The 19,812-nt window shown below is 40.6% G+C and overlaps 1 protein-coding gene across 1 annotated transcript; it reads right to left on the minus strand.

Annotated features, from left to right (window-relative positions):
• Nucleotides 1-2,280: 2,280 nt before the first annotated feature.
• On the minus strand, nt 2,281-17,756 carry PLCXD2 (phosphatidylinositol specific phospholipase C X domain containing 2). The gene is made up of 4 exons (XM_026845096.1): nt 17,729-17,756; nt 11,702-12,162; nt 10,624-10,865; nt 2,281-7,929 (listed from the first exon to the last, which is right to left on the minus strand). The coding sequence occupies exons 1-4, from the start codon at nt 17,739-17,741 to the stop codon at nt 7,767-7,769; spliced, it is 879 nt and encodes a 292-aa protein (XP_026700897.1). The 5' UTR covers nt 17,742-17,756; the 3' UTR covers nt 2,281-7,766.
• Between the last annotated feature and the right edge of the window lie 2,056 nt (nt 17,757-19,812).

Below are 19,812 nucleotides of genomic sequence, written 5' to 3' on the forward strand. Positions count from 1 at the left end.
AGTAGATGCCAGGCTAAGCAATAGTATCTTGCATCAGATGAGTTTGGTTTATTTTTAAACTACTGAAAACAAAAAACCCTACAAAGTAGACAAGTATCACCCTCTTTGAAGTACTACCTAATTCACAACTGTGCACAATTTCAGCCCATAGGTTATTATGCTGAAAACTTTTTAGTTTACAAATTTGGCCATGTAAACAGCTCTGCCACAGGCACATGTTTTCACTGGTCACCGAAAGGCACACTACCTACTCACTGAGACTGAACTCTTGTTGAACCTGCAGATACAAACCTACATAGCTACGTGTCTGATGGTAGCTTCTCCCTCAAGCAGACCCTGAACAATCCTGCAGTTCTTCACCCAGTCTACTGCAGATAACAGATACACAAGACAGGACACAAAAACAACCAGCCATTTTCTACTCTTAGCAACCTTTGCTTTTAATTTAAAGCAAATACCTAAATTGAGGGAAAGTTGATTTTAAGCATGACTACCTTCATTTATCCATACAGCAAGTTACCTGTTAATGATCCTGGTCACACTGTCTTCTCCAGAAGATTCCACTTTGTCTGGACTTGGGCAGTGGCACTGGTATCAGCTGTGCAGACCAGAAACAAGCAAACTGGATCCTCAAGAAGAGCAGATGGATTCATTAACCAGCTGTAGTTCAAAAATCACTTGGCTTCTTTTTCCAGCATTTGCTCACCTGAGAACTTGACAAACTGACTCCCACTTAGTACATTTGAGAGGCTTTTTGGTCAAATGCTTTCCTGGTCTATGCAAATGACTTGTGTGCCACCTAACTGATCAGAAGAATCGGTAACATTACCATTGCTCACCATCAGAGCCTGCCTGTATTTTGCTCACCTTCCAACTACAGGTGGAATGAGAGCAGTTGGCAGCATACACCAGGTTTCAAACTGGCTTTCTTTCAAACAGCACGAAAGAGTTTATCCTCCACAGCTGAAAAATCTGCGTGCAGGTTCAGGAGTATCTCCTAAGGGGCAAATACGAAGCCACGTGCAATTCAGGAAGGAGTCTGTTTGAACAGGTAATCACTGGTTTGTGGCAACAGCGAAACTTGGTATAAAGGGCGTGCATAAATTTGTCGCAGAACGTGCATCTAGTTTTCGCAGACTCATTGTGTACTTCATAAGAGTTATCTACTTTGTGCACATACATGCACGTATATGCACGTGTGCCCTTGTGCAGCATTGCTGAAAGGCACACAGACTGAAAAAAAATAATCTATTAAACCCCCTAGGGAAGCAAGATGATGAAATCATGCTCACTCTCGTGCCCAAAGTCCCCTCTGAGGTATACGATTCCTTGCTTGGGGGAACAGCATCTGGAGGGTGGAAAGAAAAAAAAGACCTAACACTGCTATTACAAGATATTTAACCATCACTGTTTTTTTACACACTGGCAGCTTATGCTGTTCACATTAGACTTATGCTGCACAGGTAAAAACTTGTGGCCCACTCCCTGCCTACAGCACATTTCAGACAGACAACTGGAACCATGGGCTAGCTATGTATGTGAGTCACTTAATCTGCTCTGGTTTGTAAACACTTACCTCAAGGTCTGAGACTACAGGTAGGGACAGCAGTCATTAGGCTCCAAACTGCCAGCTCTACCTTTAGGATTTAACAAAAATTAAAATCTACAAACACAGCACCCATCAGCTGCCTGTGTCTGAAAACAGGAGGGAATTGGGGTCATCCATTCTCCCCTTCTCCCCACCCCCAGCAGTCCCACATCCTCAAGAAAGGCAAACAGAGTAACCCAAAAAAAGGGTCTCGCTGATCTCACTGGGTTACAAACATCCAACATTAGACTAGTCTCTGGAAATCATTATCAGTATTTTGTTTCCTGATCGAGTGTTACCATGCAGCTTCATCACCTGTATTACAGACAGTAGATGTTGCACAAAAGTTGTACTTGCCTTTCAAGATACAACTGGATCCATGCATTAGCATAATTTTATGCCAGTGAATTCAGGCAGACACAACCGTGCATGCAAGTGCAAGCGTACACAGTTTTCTAATCACTTTGCACTACTACTTCCACAGAGAAGTTCTCAGAATAACCTAAAAATAAACATGTTGTCCAGGTATGACTCCCCAGGGGACGCAGGTGCAGCAAGACGTGGCACCTCAAAAAACAACCTTCAGTGACACCATCCTGCATCAGAAAGGCAACTGAGCTCAACTGATGTTGACTCACAACATAATAATCATCATGTATCAAAACAATCAGCAGTACAAAACACACAGTAAGGATGATTAACTCAAGTTGTACTTTTTATTTTCAGGATTAAAAACCTCAATGATATAGGTGCAGAGTAAAGCAGAAACAAACAGATGTCAGCCCAAGTTTATCTGCAGTTCAGATGAGGCATCCTGTTTTCACAAAACTGAATTGGACAGATGGGCAAAGCACAAGCTGCCAAGAGAAAGAAGAAAAACTGCACAACATACAAATTGAGAATTCGTAACTCCTCTTCACCTGGCTCCCTCTGCCCCCTTCTACAGTATAAATAGCACAAATAAAAAAATCCAACTGCAAAATACATTTGACATTTAGAAAAATCGAAGAACCATCAAAACTATTTTGATATAGGATGTACATACCAATACTTTTTTCAGAAGAATACACTGCAGTTTAAGTGAGATATGGAAGTTATCACAGGTCTATCAAAGGGTAAGAGAAGTACTGTTTCAATGAACAACACACAATACAAATAATCGGGAATAGAAAATATGATTACATTCAGCAAACAGTGCTAAAGCTGACATTCCTATTCTAGTCCCTACCATTAAAAGTTAAAGCTTGTTTACTTGGTAAGACTTGTAGAGAAATAAATACACTTACAGAAGTACACGTATTTCTTTAACAAGATAGACGTATTGAATCAGTGGGACTGGGTTTTTTAATACAAAATAGAGACTGATTTAACAACCTAAGTCAAATAGCTAACAGGATTATCATTGAAAGGTATGGCTAAGTATATCACTACACTCTTACCACAGCCCAACATACATGTCCTTAGCATAAAATTTATTTGCTCCTCAGCATATGCTCTGGCTCTTCCAACCATCTGTTGAGTGAAAAACCAAAGCCAGAATAAGAATGTCAGATACAGGAAGAAAAAAAAAACCAAACTTTTTCACTGCTGAAAGGACTAAATCTTGACCCAATTTCAATTTTGAAGTTTTTGGTTCGGTTCTGTTCCTCACATTAGACAATTTCTCTGTGCTTAAACAACCACTGAAAATTTGTCTGAAGTTTTGTCCCAAACAGTGACACCTGACCAAAGAATTTGTTGATTAGGGATCGGTAACAATATGATCAAGTCTAGATGAAAATCTCACTAAAACTGCATATGGGCTTCGTATTTTTGTATTTTGTATATTCAAGTAAACCTTAAGTCACACATTATCTGTCAGACTTCCATGGGTAAACTAATTTTAAATCAAAATGGCCATGTCCTTTCTTTATCTATACAAGTCCTAAACCATGGTCTGCTAGATGATACAGCAATGAACTCTGACACCTGAGACAGGTAAGCAAAGAAAATATTTCCAAAGGCTTAGCCAGATGCGAACACTAGATAACCATCTTGGCAGATGCCCTACTTCTGGTTTGAGCCAAAATCCCTGCTCAGTAGTGCTTCTTCAGCTTTACAGCACAGATGCTTTCTAAAGTCCAACATATTAACTCAGTACCAACACAGCAGAAAACAGCATGTGTCAGGAGCAAAGATACTATTTCTCCATTATTCCTTTCTTCTCCAAAGAGTCTGTTTGGCAGAATAGGGGTCTTTTTGCAGTCAACATTTCTTCTTGGAAGACTCCAAGTCTGACATCTCTCACTGAGCACAGCACCCCTGAAATCTGCCTTGCCAGCACTGTCTCCAGCAGGACCCTCTCCATCACAGCAAAGCACATGCAAGTTGGTATGCCTTCAGCTCCTGAGATAAAACTGGACAGCAGGAATTTGTCTTTTGTCCTCAAAAAAAACCCCAAACAGTATTACAACACCCAGCTCCACAGCTGTTAAATGTATTAGGCCAGTAGTTCCCAAATAAGGAGCTGGGAGATTGTCAGTCAGCAAAATCTAGTAGTAATTCCTCTTTTTCCCCACTTATAAGCACACAGTAAGATGCTAAAACCTCACATATGCTTCCTAATAGATTTCTCCCTGCTGCTTCCCACCAGGAATACATACAGAGGTCTCCTGTGCTTCAGGTATGCCCTTGAATTGCACTTGGCAGCCATCAGCACCAGGGGAACAGACAAACCACCAGTGTGCTCAGCATTCAGTGAGTGCATGTTAAGAGGAGAAGCAAGAGCCATAAAACAACGTTTAAGTAACCTGAATCCGTAATAACCATAGAAGTAATTATTCAAGAATATGGAATTCAACTACTTTGCCTCGAGCAACTACTAGTTTCCTGGCTTTTCCTCTCCTGCCACCTACAAAATGGTCAAGATCTCAGAACAGTTCTTCTGGGGGAGTCTTCCACCTAAACTGTTTAAAAGTGAATCCTACTGCTTGGAGAAGATAGAAGCAAGACAATCACTGTATTCAACAGATGCAGGTCTACATCAAAAGCAAGGAACCCCCAGTCTTCTCTTGCATTCCTGCCACCCTACTTTCCTCAGGCTCATACATACACGACCTTGCAGCAAGCTGTTGGCTGCTCCATACTCTACCCAGCTGCAGCCCACTCAGAGCCCAGACTCTCAGTTAAGTTTCTCAGTACAAGCCGCAGCCACTGTCACTCCCCTGCCAGACCTGCTCCACTCTGCTGCCTGAAACCTGCCTAAACACTGCCACACCTTCAACCTGAGCAGCAGATGCAAAGCTACTGCCCTACTTCCTTGATTCGCCCTTCCTGCCCAGCTCACATTTTCATTTTTATAATGCCAGAAAGGAGAGTCCACAGTCCAAAGTCCAAGTCTAGACGAGCTCTGTTTTGCAAAGCATGAGGGAATCTAGGTACATTGTGGTGCTGTACCAGAAAGATAAGCCTATTATGCAGGTAGTTTTTAGGTACCCTAAAACCAAATCTAAACATCAGCATCAAGGTTTCCCAGAGTATCCAAAGGAGATACCCTGTTGCAGGCAACTGTATCTGCCAATTGCCCAACTCACTATTGAGACTGTCAGGTTCCTGAGAAAGGGGTAACACCAAGCACTACTCTGAAATGACACGTAAGTCTCTTCAGACAGGCCAACCTTACAAAAGTGGCTTCCTCACCACACACATTTAATCATTAATCCTAAAGCTATTTTCCATTTCTTCCCCCTCTGCTAACACTCTTAACAACTAGCATGCCTTTGTCCCATTTCAAGAGGCAAGAGCTAACAGCAAATATGTTAAGAGAAACTTCTGAGCTTATCCTTAAAGATATCTAACCAAAGCCCTGAGTTACAACCATCACATCTTTATTCAAATAAATACAACAGAAGGACTAAGTCATTACTCTTTACGCACAAATATAAATACCGGTTAAGCCCGATAAATCTCTTTTGAGGTAGATGTATACAGTACAAAATATATTAAGGATCGAATGCAAACATCCTACTCACTTTACCTTCTCACCTTGTCCTCCATGGAAACTTTACAAACATATTATTTCTGCCCCATCAGCATTCAAACAAACTTTTCTGAGTTCTGAGCTCTAACACAATTCACAGTTAAAAGACCACTGAAACCAAACACATACATTTAACACTATTATGGAGTTTCAGTCAGGCCCATGAGAAAAGTACATTGAGACAAAATTCAGCTACAGAAAATCCAAGTATTTTACATAACTGCAAACAAAATAGTGCTGCTGAAAACAGGTTCCAACAGTTTAATCAACAAGAAAAAAAAAACCAAAAATAATAAAAACTGCCTGCTGGGGTTTTCAAAGGAGGTTTTAAACTAGAAATTTGAGCTTTAGCTCCCAAAAAACTGATTTTCATGACCTGCACCCCATCACTGAAACAGAGGAATGGAGAAAGACAGCTTGAGAGACAGGCACCCCCCACCCCCAACTCCCTTAGAGGATTCAGTTAAAAAAAAATTCAAGGAACTCTAATGAAAACCATGCAAACAGATAAATCAGATTACACTCCACACAGAACTCAGCCAAGGTTCACATGGAAGGTTTGCAAACCTTTAAACTTGTCCTGATTTCAGAGTTTGTGACAAGCAAACAAAGAGCTTCTGGGTTTTTGTTCTGGGCTGTCAGACCATGATGGCAGACACAGGATACATAACAAAACAAATAACCAATCTGAAGATTCCCTTTTCTTTTGAGTAAAATAACTGTAAAGATGATACATTCTATTATAAATAGCTTCGAGATTAACACAAATTCATAATTACCAAACAATTTGTGCACCAACAGTTGCTTTAGGAAGATGACCGAGCACAGAAGTATATGCTAATCAGTCACTTTTGCTTTTTTTTAACCCAAGACAAATCAGACTGTAGGACTGCTATCAGATAGTCAATTAAGTTCTGATAAGTACCAACATGTGACTGCATTGGCTCAAGCACACATGGTCACATTTTGTTGTGAATCAACACAAAAATGTGTATGACTACAGAAAGTCCCAGCAGTGATGCCTGCCTGGGATTCTGTGACTATTGCTTGCTTTGTCACTAGTGGGTACAGGCTGGAGAAATTTCTCCCCCATAGCTGTGGCTGACTACAAGCACAACTTTTGGGTCCAATTTCAGAATTCACTTTCACATTGCAAAGCAGAGATTAAATATTTGGGTTCTGAGCAGTCCATCAGCTGCAGTTCTTTGAATACCAAGCAAACTCCCACACAGACCACCTCCTTTCCAGAGAAAGGTTGTCTGGGTGTGAGACCTTCCCCAAAGAAGACTCAAGGGATGGGAAAAAATCAAGTGCCCAGCAAGCAAAAGAGAAAGGTTGCACTGTGGTTTCTCAAATGTCTGATAACAGGAATTCAGACTTGTAAATTATGATCCTCATAATTTGAAGACTGAAATATTCTCCAAATTAATGCCAAAAGAAACACACTTAAACATGGTTGCAATAAATGTATTAAAGTATTAAAGTAAAATAAAAAGGTCCAGAACAACAGTTTGGACTTTGAAGAGGCTGAGCGTGCCAAGCCTTTGCCTGTCAGGCCCAAAGGAGAGCTCAGATATTCACCGCAGTGTAACAGCTTCCCCCTGAACAACAGCAATATTGTTTCTTCAAGTAAGTCAGAGGTAGTGTCTAAAACAGCATAATGAATACAGCAGCAGCCTCCAGCTGAGCCCAGCTATGCCTGAGGAGGCCCAAGAACAATACCATCTCTGCCGGCCTGGTCACACTGCTAACGGATCAGCAGCCATCCTTGGTTTGATCCAGCCCTGCTGTTGGGAAACGAGCAGGATGCACACGCAAGGGCACGGTGAGTCCTGTCACCAGGGAGACATGCAACATAATCGGGTACATCTGCTCCAGAGGGCAGCCGCTTGTTGGCAGGCAGACACCGCGTGGATGTGTGCGTAACTTGGGCAAACACGCAACCACAGACAGACACGCAGCAGCACTGACAGCCCTTCCCCTTCCACTCAGATCCACACATCACTGGGAGAAGGGACCTGCCTGTAGGTGATGTTGAATCATCCTTCCGCTAGAATTTTTTTTTTAAATAACCAGAGATTACAAAATGGGTTTCACTTAAATAAAAGGTTCAGTGTAGTTTGAAGATGTCCACCGAGGAGCACAAGTGGGACACAGCAATCAGGATGCAGTTGCACTTTCATCCTCTTCTAAAAGAAGGTCGTTTAATGCAATAACTGTAGCAGCAAAGTCATCCAGCTCCACAAAGTCTGATGTAATTATGTTAACACCTCTAACACCTGGTTTCTGTGCTTTCACCCAATCTAAAATCATGGGCAGGTTCCTAAAGAAAGGGAAATAAAGAAAATCAAATATTTTGAGAGACTCTTCCCTATACACACTCTACTTAAGTTAAATAAAACATGCTGTTTGCCAATTATTATCTCACATTTGTGATCAGGTCCTGACTGCCACCCAAAATACAGCTAGTCTGATGAGGAAAGTGCTTATCGTAATGTGGTCATTAGCTATCAAATAGAAATACCAGTCCATCATCAATCCAAACTACCACACATACCAAGTAACATTTGTAAACTCTGCATTCACCCAGTAGACTTAATGCTGCACTACAACTTCATCCATCCTGGTACGGTTTTGCCCAAGAACATATTGAACCAAAAACTTAATTTCACAGCAGACTTCAGAGTAGCACAAGGCAAGGCTACACCTGGCCCGAGATGTTTCCCTGCCCACCTATGCCTTATGGTGAGCAGAAAAGAAGTAGTTGGGGGCAGCCCACCGCATTTCTACCAAACTCCTTCCAGCCTCCAGAGCCACCCAGAACACCAGGATCACGGAAACCAAACCCAGAACCAAGCCCTCAGCTCTGTAAGGGTAGAGCAACCCAAACATCACTGTAACCAGAGAAAGGTAAGGCGTGTCAGGAATTCAGTTAAATGGAGTTTGAAATTCTACAGCAGGGAGAAGTTTCAGTCATTTCTTGGCCAGAGTGTAAGTCAGGAGTCTGCCCAAGACTTTTTTGTACTCTAATATGCAAACTCCAGGGTTTTCAGCACAGTTAAGAGACAAATGATTAAATATATTAGATTTAAATTAGTGCCATAATAGACATACAAAATTATATGTGGACAAATTGGCTAACAGGATGGGGAAGAAAAAAACAGAAAATCTAGAGACCTCACAGCTCTTGTTCCAGGAAAAAAAAATCATGAGAAGAGAGAACTTGAGTAAAGGCATAATGACTGTCCCTGTCAAGGGACAAACTAGACCTCAGGCAGCTAACTGTGAATGTTGCACATTTCTCCTTTAGCAAGAGCTCAAGAACACTTAAAATATTCACATTCAGGGAAAAATTTCCACATGAGAGGGTAGATGTCTACACAGAACCACAAAGACAGATTTACACATACAAATGAGCTAGCAGGTGTAAATGTATACAAGCAACCATGCTTTAGCAAATGGTGGCATCTATTTTAAATTTTCACAGTTTACTTTCAAACAAGTGGTAATGATAGGGCCACAGGAAAGGGATGCAGTGAAGGCAGGCTTCCAGCCTATCAGTGGTTTATAGTCCAGGCCTCTACAGGAGTCACTTGAAAGTAAACTGCTTGCCCATACCATGAAATTAGATGATTCTTCACTAGTTTAAATTCAGTATGATATTTCCTTTAATCACGAGATAATAGTACATTCAATAGACAGTAGGCAGATGTGTCACATCCATGCTTTGTGTTCGGTATCCCTATGAACCACACCTATTTACATTTGTGCAATTTCTGACAGTAAATGCCAGCCTTAAAGCACCTGAGCACCATCTAGTGTCCAATGCTGACCGCACAGACATGGGCAAAGAGCAAGCCAGAACTGAGACCTCAATATATTGAGGCAGACATCGTTTAGTTTTAAATATCTTTTGTTATATTAATGTCTATAAACAGGAAGGAGACTGAAAATTCCATGATTTATATTTCACCTGGAGTTTCCTTACTTCTATCAACAGCTTCTGTGACTGAAAAAGCACAACACTTACTCTTTTTATAAAGGATTTCTAAAAAAGTGATCCTGACTTTGGCTTCAAAATATTAGTACTGTAATTACTCCTAAAGTGACTAGTAATCCTCCCAAAGGGAACATGAACTGGCTGCTGAAGATGTGTTTATCTCATTGTTTAATATTAAGCTCAGTTGCTGATCAAATTAGACCAGTTGTGACCATGTATACAAGATTAATTTAGAATTTAATATTATTATAACAAGATAAACTGTTAGTGACATCAAAACTGGCAATATTAAACAGTGAGCCAGGAGACCAGATCCCACCAGGACTGTTACAGTTCTTCCAATTTTTAGCAAACAGGCTACTAGGTGATAATGCTATAAAACTAAGTCACATGGATCCCACCCTGGTCACATTGCTAACACTATTAAAAAAAGGTCACTATCACTGTGCGCTTCTCAAAGCAAAACCCTCTTCTAACGATCTTACTCACAGGCCAATTAATTGTACACCAGTCAATGGTATGAAAATGTCAAATTGTTAATCTAACTTTTGGTAAAAATACCCAAGATAAAATACTGCCCCATGTCATACATCTTTGACCATCACTGAAATTAACGATATTTGTACAGACAAATGCAAATATGGCCACAAATACACAAATTTCTCTGCAGCACAACCTTTTTTTTTCTCCCTAAATTAAGTTCAGCCAATTTGGAATGAATTACTGATTTGAAACAACAGGTCCAGCCCATGTCTTATGAAGTCATATCACATTCACAAAGAGCTTCAATTATGAGAAAACACACTTATACTGTTTAACATATATACCCTGTTATTTCATTATTTTCAGTAAGTACTTTTAATGACTGCAAATATCTCTCACAAGCAATAGTAATGAAACAAAACTGCATACTTTCATCAAATCTTATTTCTAAGTAAATATTTCACATTCTTGCTTACTCAGTGAGTCTTTCAACATGAAACACATAAGTAAAGAACTAGGAAATCAAGACCTTACCTATGAACAAGTGTGTTCTTCAGACCACGGGTTAGATGCCGTGCAATAGTATTCACTCGAGGTGTAAGAATTGCTTGAGAAACATGAAAAGTCCCGTAACGACTTCGTTCCTCAAGAGTGGTCTCCAAGAACTGTAACAGTTCATGCACGTTGGTTGTATTAGCCCATGGTGCTGGCATTTTATACCCTGGCCACAGGAAGGGGTATTCCCGATACAAAGGGTAGTGGTAGAATATAAGAACCTAACAGAACAAAGAAAAAGGAGAAAAAAATCACCCCCAAAAAATCACAACTCTGTTATTTATCATGAAACAGAATATTGCATTGGTTTATGCTTATGCAGCACTGCTGCAGCTAGCATAGCAGCTAGTTAAAAGAGGACCAAGCGTAAAGAAGCTGTTCCTAAGTCACAAGTGTCAGTAAATTTGTTGCACTATTGCCAGCAAAGGAGATGGAGATCATCTTGGTTAGCTATGTGGACAGGATTGCTTCAGGCTCTAAGGGTCATCAGTTTAAAGTGAAAAAGTTGCCAGGAGTATACTGAAATGTCATTCAAAGCATTCAACTTAAGAGCATTTCAAAGCACCATCAGAAAACATTACCATCTACATGAAGCTAAGGATTTTACCTGTCTTGCCATCTTCTGCGTAACTCCTATTAAGTGCCTAAAGCATACCGAGGGATCTAGATACCTTAGTCGTGTTCAAACTTACATGCTTCACTCTGGCCAAAAGGATGATGATTTATCAAATCCTCATAACCACAGGCTAGCACAACATACTCATCCAGAGAAGAAAACCATTGGTAAGGAGCACAGGGCCCTGGGGATATTATTACTATCCTTATTATTTAAGGAACATTCTTGGGAGCAAAACACAGTCTAAGCACACCATGGATGGAGGCTACAGAGCTGCAAATAAACGAAGGGAAACATGCACACTACATAAAGGAGGCCCTGGTGGGCTTTAAATTAGCCTGTCACCAGTGTCCTTGGGCCAAGACCTCCGAGTGGGAACCACACTCAGCCTCTAAATCTTAACCTTTTGGGTTTGAAAAACATTACACATCCTTTCCCTACCTGGTGTTTCTTCTCCCACATGTACTGTAATGTCACATATTCTACACATTCAGCTGAACAAAGTTTGGATCCAAAGGCTGAGCGGATCCTACTGATCAGGAAGAAGTGATGGCTGTCATCCATGGCATAGAAGTGATTGAAGTCCAAGAAGACTACTTCCTTAGGGTGCTGCTCAAGAAAGGTGTTAATCTCCTTCAGCCCATCCCATACTTTGATGCCAAACAAGCCATGTATGAAGTAAATCTCTTGTCCTATTTCCTCAGGTTTGGAAGATACACGAAGATCAAAGTAGCGGATCCCACCTTCCAACTGCTCTTTGAAAGTCAGATTTTGAGTCACTGACCATTTCTTCATGATCTTTTTAACCAAGGAAATTCTGGCCAAACGTTTGATGGCTGTGGCTTGGTCTGGTCCCACAGGAGATTTCTCATCAACCCAGTAGCTGAAAGAATCATGTGACCCTAGAAACAAAAGCCAAGAATATTTAATTTTAGAAAACTGACTCCCCCAAAACACACATGCCCATGTGCCCTGTAAACTGAAAAGAGTCCTACATGAACAGGAGAGTTGCAGAAGAATTATGCTCAAGTGTGGGTCTTTCAGACTATCCTTTACACTTTAGTTTTCCCTGAATATACAACAAGACTTATGCTTAATGTTCTCACTTTGAACTGTTTTCTTGTGTGAGCTCAAGTTCAGTATGCTCTGAAAATCACAACCATAAGACAAGCATCAGCTTGTCAGAAAAGGAAACTTTCTTCTAACCTTGCTTCATTTATAAACTATCAGTCTACCTTCAAAGATTATCCAGAGCCTGGTACATCACTGATTTGATATGAGATTCCAGCTTCATTCAAAGAATCTGAGGGTTTATTTTCATTCTACCCGATAAACCTAATCGTGACTTAATACACAAAAGTTCTTGGAACAGATATCATTATACACGTGATGGACAGAGGGATCTACACATGCACATGCCTTACCAGCACATCTCACTTTAGCCCCTAGATGGTAAATAAATGATGAGTTTGAACAGTGGGCAACAACTGCCTGAACTTAGAGGCAGAACAACTGAGTACACCACCACTTACTGCGTGGTTCAATACCAAGCTCATGTTCAACAAGTTCATAAATGTGTCTCACCTGGCAGTCAGTGCCTCTGAGTGACCACAGATACGGTAAGTATAAAATTCACCAAAAAAGGTGACCAACAATCAAAATCGCCAGTCCCTGTCAAAATAATGCACATCCAAAATGTAGGCTCCTGTAACACAACTTGCACCTTGGCAGACAAACTGCATCTCCAGTATAAAATTTGTGCCTACTAGAAAAAACCTCCAACTGAAAATTGAGTAGTAATTGGCAACAAAACTGAGAAATAATAAAACTCTTTCAAAATAACAGCTTCAGAGTCCATGAAAGATCCCTGGCTGAGCCAAGTCAATAACAGAACAAAGAGTAATAGGACAGGGAATCTCAGTTTGCACTGTACCAGGGCAGCATAAAGCAAAGATGGGCGAAGCTGTTTGTAGCACTGACTGAGGCTGACCAGGGACTGCGAATCACTTACACCAGGCACTGGCATTTTGGCCAAGAAGATGCAAGCACTCCAGGCATGACTTCCCTGTGAAGCGCCAGCCAGGAAAAACACCACAGGAGCTCCAACAGCCCTGCTTCCCTTTTTTCTTCAGGACAGCTGATAAGTTTCCCACTGAGCCAAAGCCCACCTGCTTCCTGCACAGCCACTCCGCTGAAGTACAGGGAAAACAGCTTCACTCCCAGTCACCACCAGAAGCTCCTTTTCCAGCTGCCTCAGGAGTACAGTGACCCTGCACCATGCTGCCAGCATCCACATTTTCCCTTCCTGCCTGCCCCAGGGTTCTTGTCCCTGCTTCTGGAACTATGCCTTTCTAGAATTTCCTCCTCTATCTCAGCCAGCACTCTGTTAAAAAAATACCCCAATTTGTCATTTCCAATTTTAAGACAACATCTAAGGCATCCACAGCCTCCGTTACCCAAACCTTTTATTTGTGTATTTATTGTGCTCACTTAAAGACTGATGCATTTCTTGTGATGTAAAATCAGAGCTATAAACAAGATTATGATCTCAATTAGATTACCTTGTCAGGATTTTTTAATCCAGATGCAGGTACAGACTGTGTGCAAGCCAAACATTGGTTCACAACAACCTTAAACGCACTCTTTCTCCACATATGTTCAGAAGTACTGCAAAGGAACTGTGAACGTTAGCTTACAGGCTTTACAAACACTAAAAACTAATTCTGATCAACCCTTCATGAATTCTTCGCAGTCCTTGTAAAAGCATGCCTCTTAGGTGGCTTTCCATTCAGTCTTCTAGAAACAAGTGACAAGTAGCAAAAAAGCAGTTTTCAAAAGATGCCAGCTTACAAAACTATTTAGTACCTGTCACAGTAAACTACATCAAAACGCAGTCAGTTTTGGATGATACCTAGGTTTTTCCCACCTTCAAATGCATAACCCCAAACAAAAGACAGGATCAAACATCTAGCAAAGTCATTTCAGAAGCAGCCCTGTAAGGCCTGGCTCATACTGCAAGCAGATGTTTCAGTTTCCTACACTTCCCTGTACGGCAGAATGAGCCTTTCAAGCTTCTACAATATTTGGAAAGGAGACTTCAATCGCGAGCTTATTTTCTGCCTCTGCGTAAGTCAATTTGTACAAAGAAGTCATGGGGGGTTTTGTTTTTCTTTGTGTGTGTGTGTTTAGGTTAAGTTCCCAATTGCATCAATTTCTTCCTCTATTTAGGTCACTGTAGAAAATTGTTTAACATGCTACAATAAGGACATAAGAAACATTTTCTTTTCATTTTAACTAAGACTGTGCAGCAGCTTCAAGAGAGTTATCTACAGAAGTCACTCGCACCATTATGTTCCCTCAGACAGTGACACTAATAAATCTGACTTATGAAGGAATGACAATTTTGTCTGGCATCAAATATATTTTCAACTCCGAGTTGTCTAAGCAAATCTGAGCCAAGAAACAGCTTGTTTTCCTAAGTCTAATCATACTTTATAGCTGCAAAAGCCTTTCCCTTTGCAGACTGCCACATACAAGGCACATTTAAGGATACAAAGAACAAATTTCTCCTTGCACTATCACAAACCAAATTTTATTTATAGTCCTAGAAAGCAACAAGAAAAGTAACAAGCACATTGCAACTTTTTCAACACATACTTTAAGAACTGCTCTCCTTAATAGGGCAGCTGCTATTTGAGAAACTGAACTATATGTGAGACTAATCTATAGTTTGAAAAGATCCTTAAAACTCCAGCCCTGTGACTCTGCTTAAAAGCCTAGCAAAATGAGCTTCTCAGCTGCAGTGAAGTCAACATGTGTACCTAGATATAACCAAGGAGAACACGAACTGGAACATCTACAAAACAAGCTCTCGCTTTCACAGTTGGTAGAAGACCACCTCCTAAAGACGACAGAGGAATTTCATCAGTATCAAGGCTAGAAAGACAGAACAGAAGTTAAATTCAGTGGTCATTTAACAGAAGGCCAGCCACCAATTGTGAGAAATATCTAGGCCAAACCTGGACCCAGAACTTTTTTCACTCTAGTGAGAGAAAAAAGCAAATGGAAAACCTGAAGCAACAGCACTGGATACTTGTCAGACTGAGGGGCAAGAGCTAGGTGAGGATCCACGTCATCCACCAGGTCCTTCTTTAATTTAAGATCACTGTTACATTACCAGCTCAGCCACTGGCTTTTAATATAGCTTAGCTGTGATGTTAATCTACATGCTAAGCCGATTGCATCATGATGTCAAAATAATCCCTGCTCTCCTTCACTCTACCCCTAAACTCCATGAAAGGCCTAGCCATTATGTAGCTATGGCAGGAGCCAGGCTGGTTGCTGATACAGCATAATTTCTTTCTGAAAAAGCGTAACTAAACCAAACCAACTCCGTACAATTTAAAAGGCAAAGGCCATCGCCTACACCAGAAGTATGGAAGCCCCATTCTGTTAGCAGCTCAGTGTTTGACCTGCTAACCACATTCTCAATTGACGTCTAACACAAGGATGTGTTAAGATATTCAGATCCTGTAACACCGTACAGTAACAACACTAGGGCTGGCAGTTCCTGAACAGAGCAAGCATCACACAACTCTCATGGCAACATACACAGAAAAGTCTTTTCTATGTTTAAGAAACCCCTTCTGATCTGTGTTCCCCACCACCAAAATGGCATGTATCTCCCCAAATTACACTAACCACTTTTCTCAGGGGAAAAAAAAAAAGCTCAGGAAGTCTTGTCAGCAAGACATTTCAGATGATACCTGAAATCTTAAACAAATAACATGCTACATAAATTCATTCCTTAAACCTGTTGATTGTGAACAAAGGAACTAATGAACCTATGTAATTAGAACCTCCATCTTGCAGACTGAGAAATCAAAAGGCACAGAAAAGCCAGGAAATTTTGTCCTCCTTGTCCTTCAGGCAAACAGAGGCCAGAACCCCACGCTGAACTGCCTCAAGGGCATGTTCCTGCACATGCAGCACACTTCTTGAGTCACTGTACCTGAAAACGGATTAGCATTCAGATTGCAAACCTTACTGAGCTGCTCCAGTGACATGGGATCAGTCTGGGGCTCAGCCCTTCCTGAAACCAAACCAGACACAGGGAATAAGAGATGATGATTTGCTAATAGCTTCCAATGTTTGTAGCATGAAACAGTAAATATTAAAGTCAAGCATGAAAGAGTCTGCACATTCAAAGAAAAAAATTAGGGGACTGCTAATCAGCTGGCAATTCTTACAGAGTAACAGACAATAGCTGCTCTATTTTGGTTTCATTTCTTTCATCTGACAAAGACTGGAAGCTTCAAGGAAAGCAGTCACATGCCATCAAATGCCCAGATATTTAACTATCAAAGGCTACGATATGGTTAGAATAGTATTAAAGAGGTATCTTCCAGACACCAGATTGTTAAAATGACGAATAGTCTTCTTAATTTTATCCCAGTAAGTGCAACCATGGATTAATTTTTATTCATATCTTTAAACCTCTTTTTATTCTCCTTACACTAATTTCCCAAGTTAATTGTATGTTAAACAGATGACTTCTCAATTCAATTTGTATGTTAAATAGATTGTATTTCACTATTCAGGGTGATTTTTTTCGTTGAAGCCTTTGTGCTAATTGTTAGAAAGCAGCCTTTTATCATCACATCTGCAGCAGAGTCTAACTTTCCAGTGTGTCTATTTGTCATGCTACTTAGTCACAGATAGTCAAATTAACCCATGGTGTAGCTCAAACAAATGACACTCATCAACAGAATGTTATTAAGCCTTGAATTCCAACAATTACTAGCTACATCACTTTGTATTATCTTTTGTTTCCACACCAGTACTTTCTGCATGTACAGCTGCAGCACAGGGAGAGGAATGAGCATCATCTCACCAATTCCAGTGTCCTTTTGGGAGATTGTAAATTTACCTTCAAAGGACGGTAAAAATACAACTACATGTCATGCAAAGCGCAGAGATCATCTAACACAGAAAATACTTGTGCACTGCCAATTACTTGAAAACAAGACAAGAACTCTTTTTTTGATACAAGCATGTGTACTACTGTTTTGCTAGTCTCCCTGGTTGCTAAGCTGTGGACTAGTCAGAAGCAGAAGTTAAAGACACCTTCTGAAAAGATTTGGCTACTCAAGAAACAATAAATTAAAGCAGAAAGGCAGGAGACTGCACCGTCAGTAAATTTAACTAGATCAGAATAATTTGGTTTCATCTTCACATTATGGAATATTAATGGCATGAAAAAATGCAAAAATACCTCCTGTGTTATGTTAAACATTTGTAAGAAGCAAAATCAACATTCTGTATCAACCCCCTAAAAGCATTAAAGGGTTATTTATGGACAAAGAAGCACTCTAGCTGTAGTGATGCCAAAGTCCTTTACTCACTAGACAAAGTACATTCCCCATATATTACAAAACACCACACATGACATAGCACAGCAAGTATTACATAGCCAAGACATCTAGAAGCATAGTAATCAAGTTCCAAAACACAGGATGCAAGTGCTAGCAAGTTCAGGCTGTCCCACAAATGTTCTTCTAAACCAAATGTCCGGTGTATGCCAGAACTGAGGGGAAAACAGGGATAAACAGAAGTGCCTCTCAAAGCCCAGAAGCCCTGAGGATTCAGGTCATTATCAATCCAGATTTTCTAATCAAAAGATTAACATCTTAAAAGCTCTTCACTAATGAAAAGCAAATCGAACCGTACATATTAATTTTCCCAGCAAAAAGAAGAGAGGCAAGAATAACAAACATCCTATTGATAATTATCTAGAACTGTCAAGGCAAGTATTTATATTTTAATAGAATCGTAAAAGAATCCTTTAGGTATTCTTAATGCAGTCTCATTAGGGAGGACAAAGCCTAGTACAGACTAAATCCTCTTAGGAAGGCTTCTTCTCCCTATCGAAGTACTACCCTGATTTTCCCCACTGCCCCTTTCAGAGTGGGAGATGGAGTGGGAGGGAATAAAAGGGGTACAAAGTGAAAGGAAGAAAGGGGCTGCTTAAAACTTGGACACAATTATCACATGCTAGCTTGCTTTTCTTTTGGGCTAGGAGAAATCTGTTTGGCATTGGTTGGAGTTATTGCCATTAAAGTTTTTGGTGATTTTGCAGTGACTTCCCATTTATCAGCAACCTCAGCTGTCTGCATTGGTAAACTGGCAGTACTTCTCTAACATTTCAATACCTGAATGGATCCACCTGCTCTGAAAAGAAAAAGCCTTCAGAGTCCTATATTCCTATTTTGTGACCGCTATGAAATGTGTTGATGAAGGGCTCATTCTCTTTTGAGAAGGCTCTAGGGAAATTTTTTCTTGTTTTCATTACACAATACCTTTCCCTCTTACTAGACTTTTTCTGGAAGAGCAGGCAAACTGGAACTTCCACACAACACCGAAGGAGAGCAACAACCATTTATATCAACATTATGATAGGTTTTCTCTGAAGCAAAACTAGCATGTTCTGCACTCATTTACCAGGCAGTGAAGTCACTCTCTAGGGCACAGAGATTTTAATTAAAAAAAAAGGAAGAAAGCTTTTCCTGATGAAAAAACAAAGATCTTCATATGCTGTCTTAATAAAACATTGTGGCATTTCCAGAACAAGTCCATTTTAGCTAAACAGATGACAGTGGTCCTTGAAAAAGGAGAAACTCTAAGATCTGAGGCTGGCTCTTCATTGGAATTCCTGCACAGAACCAGTACAGTTATTTTGCTACCTGTCACACCAGTTCCTCACATAGGGGTTATGTAAAGGGAGTACTCTGTTACTTGGGAATAGTGGAACAACTTCCATTAGGTATTTTCATCAGCATAGCAGTGCAGGTAGTTTAATAGCCCCTCTCTAGCAAGAGTTGAGATTTGCTGCTGCAATTAAGTAGACAACAAAAGTAATAAAATAACTTGTCCTTTCAGGAAAAGTTCATCCTGAAAATTCTTCATTTACAAATCATATCCAACATCATCATACTTATGCAGATGTTTTCTTCTGATGGTTATTACCTCATTGATTGGTAGATGCCAATTAAATTGTTATGGAAAGAAAGCTTAGTGAATCAGAACATTAACCTTACGTATTTTTTCCCTTTGAGCTTTAATCCAACAGATGGCCAGTTTAGCTCATTCAATGATCCTTTTAATTAGGACTCCAAAGGAGTACTGTTGATGGAGGATGCAGTCTCAAGCTCACCACTGCTTCTCCCCTCAGGAGCCACATCCATAGCACACACCAGCCCATGAACAAAGAAAATCCCAGCGTAGGAAGTTCAGCAGCTTGCCTCAGGGTCATGCAGGAAAAGAGAAAACAGATCAAATCTAATAAGATCATAACAGCCAGTTCTTAACTGGACAGGGCTGCTGCTTCTTTTAAGAACCATTTCAGTTCTGCTTGGCCAACTGAATGGCAAGCAGTCCACAGGGCTTTTGGTGAACAGTCGCCCTGTTGGGACAGCAGAGCTGGCTGGAACCGGTGGGTGGGGAGATACGCAGGAGATGCCCAGGGCCCCACCACCCCAGGTGTCTTTCCCCCC

Source organism: Athene cunicularia (assembly GCF_003259725.1).
Source record: "Athene cunicularia isolate RWA chromosome 1 unlocalized genomic scaffold, athCun1 chr1_part1, whole genome shotgun sequence".
Classification (NCBI taxonomy): Eukaryota; Metazoa; Chordata; class Aves; order Strigiformes; family Strigidae; genus Athene; species Athene cunicularia.

What these genes read in the sequence shown, in the direction of transcription:
- PLCXD2 (XM_026845096.1), bottom strand. An exon ending in TGTGGGAGAAGAAACACCAG is followed by an intron (nt 10,866 to 11,701) that starts GTAGGGAAAGGA and finishes TTGTTCTGTTAG; the next exon opens with GTTCTTATATTCTACCACTA. An exon ending in AAGAACACACTTGTTCATAG is followed by an intron (nt 7,930 to 10,623) that starts GTAAGGTCTTGA and finishes CCCTTTCTTTAG; the next exon opens with GAACCTGCCCATGATTTTAG.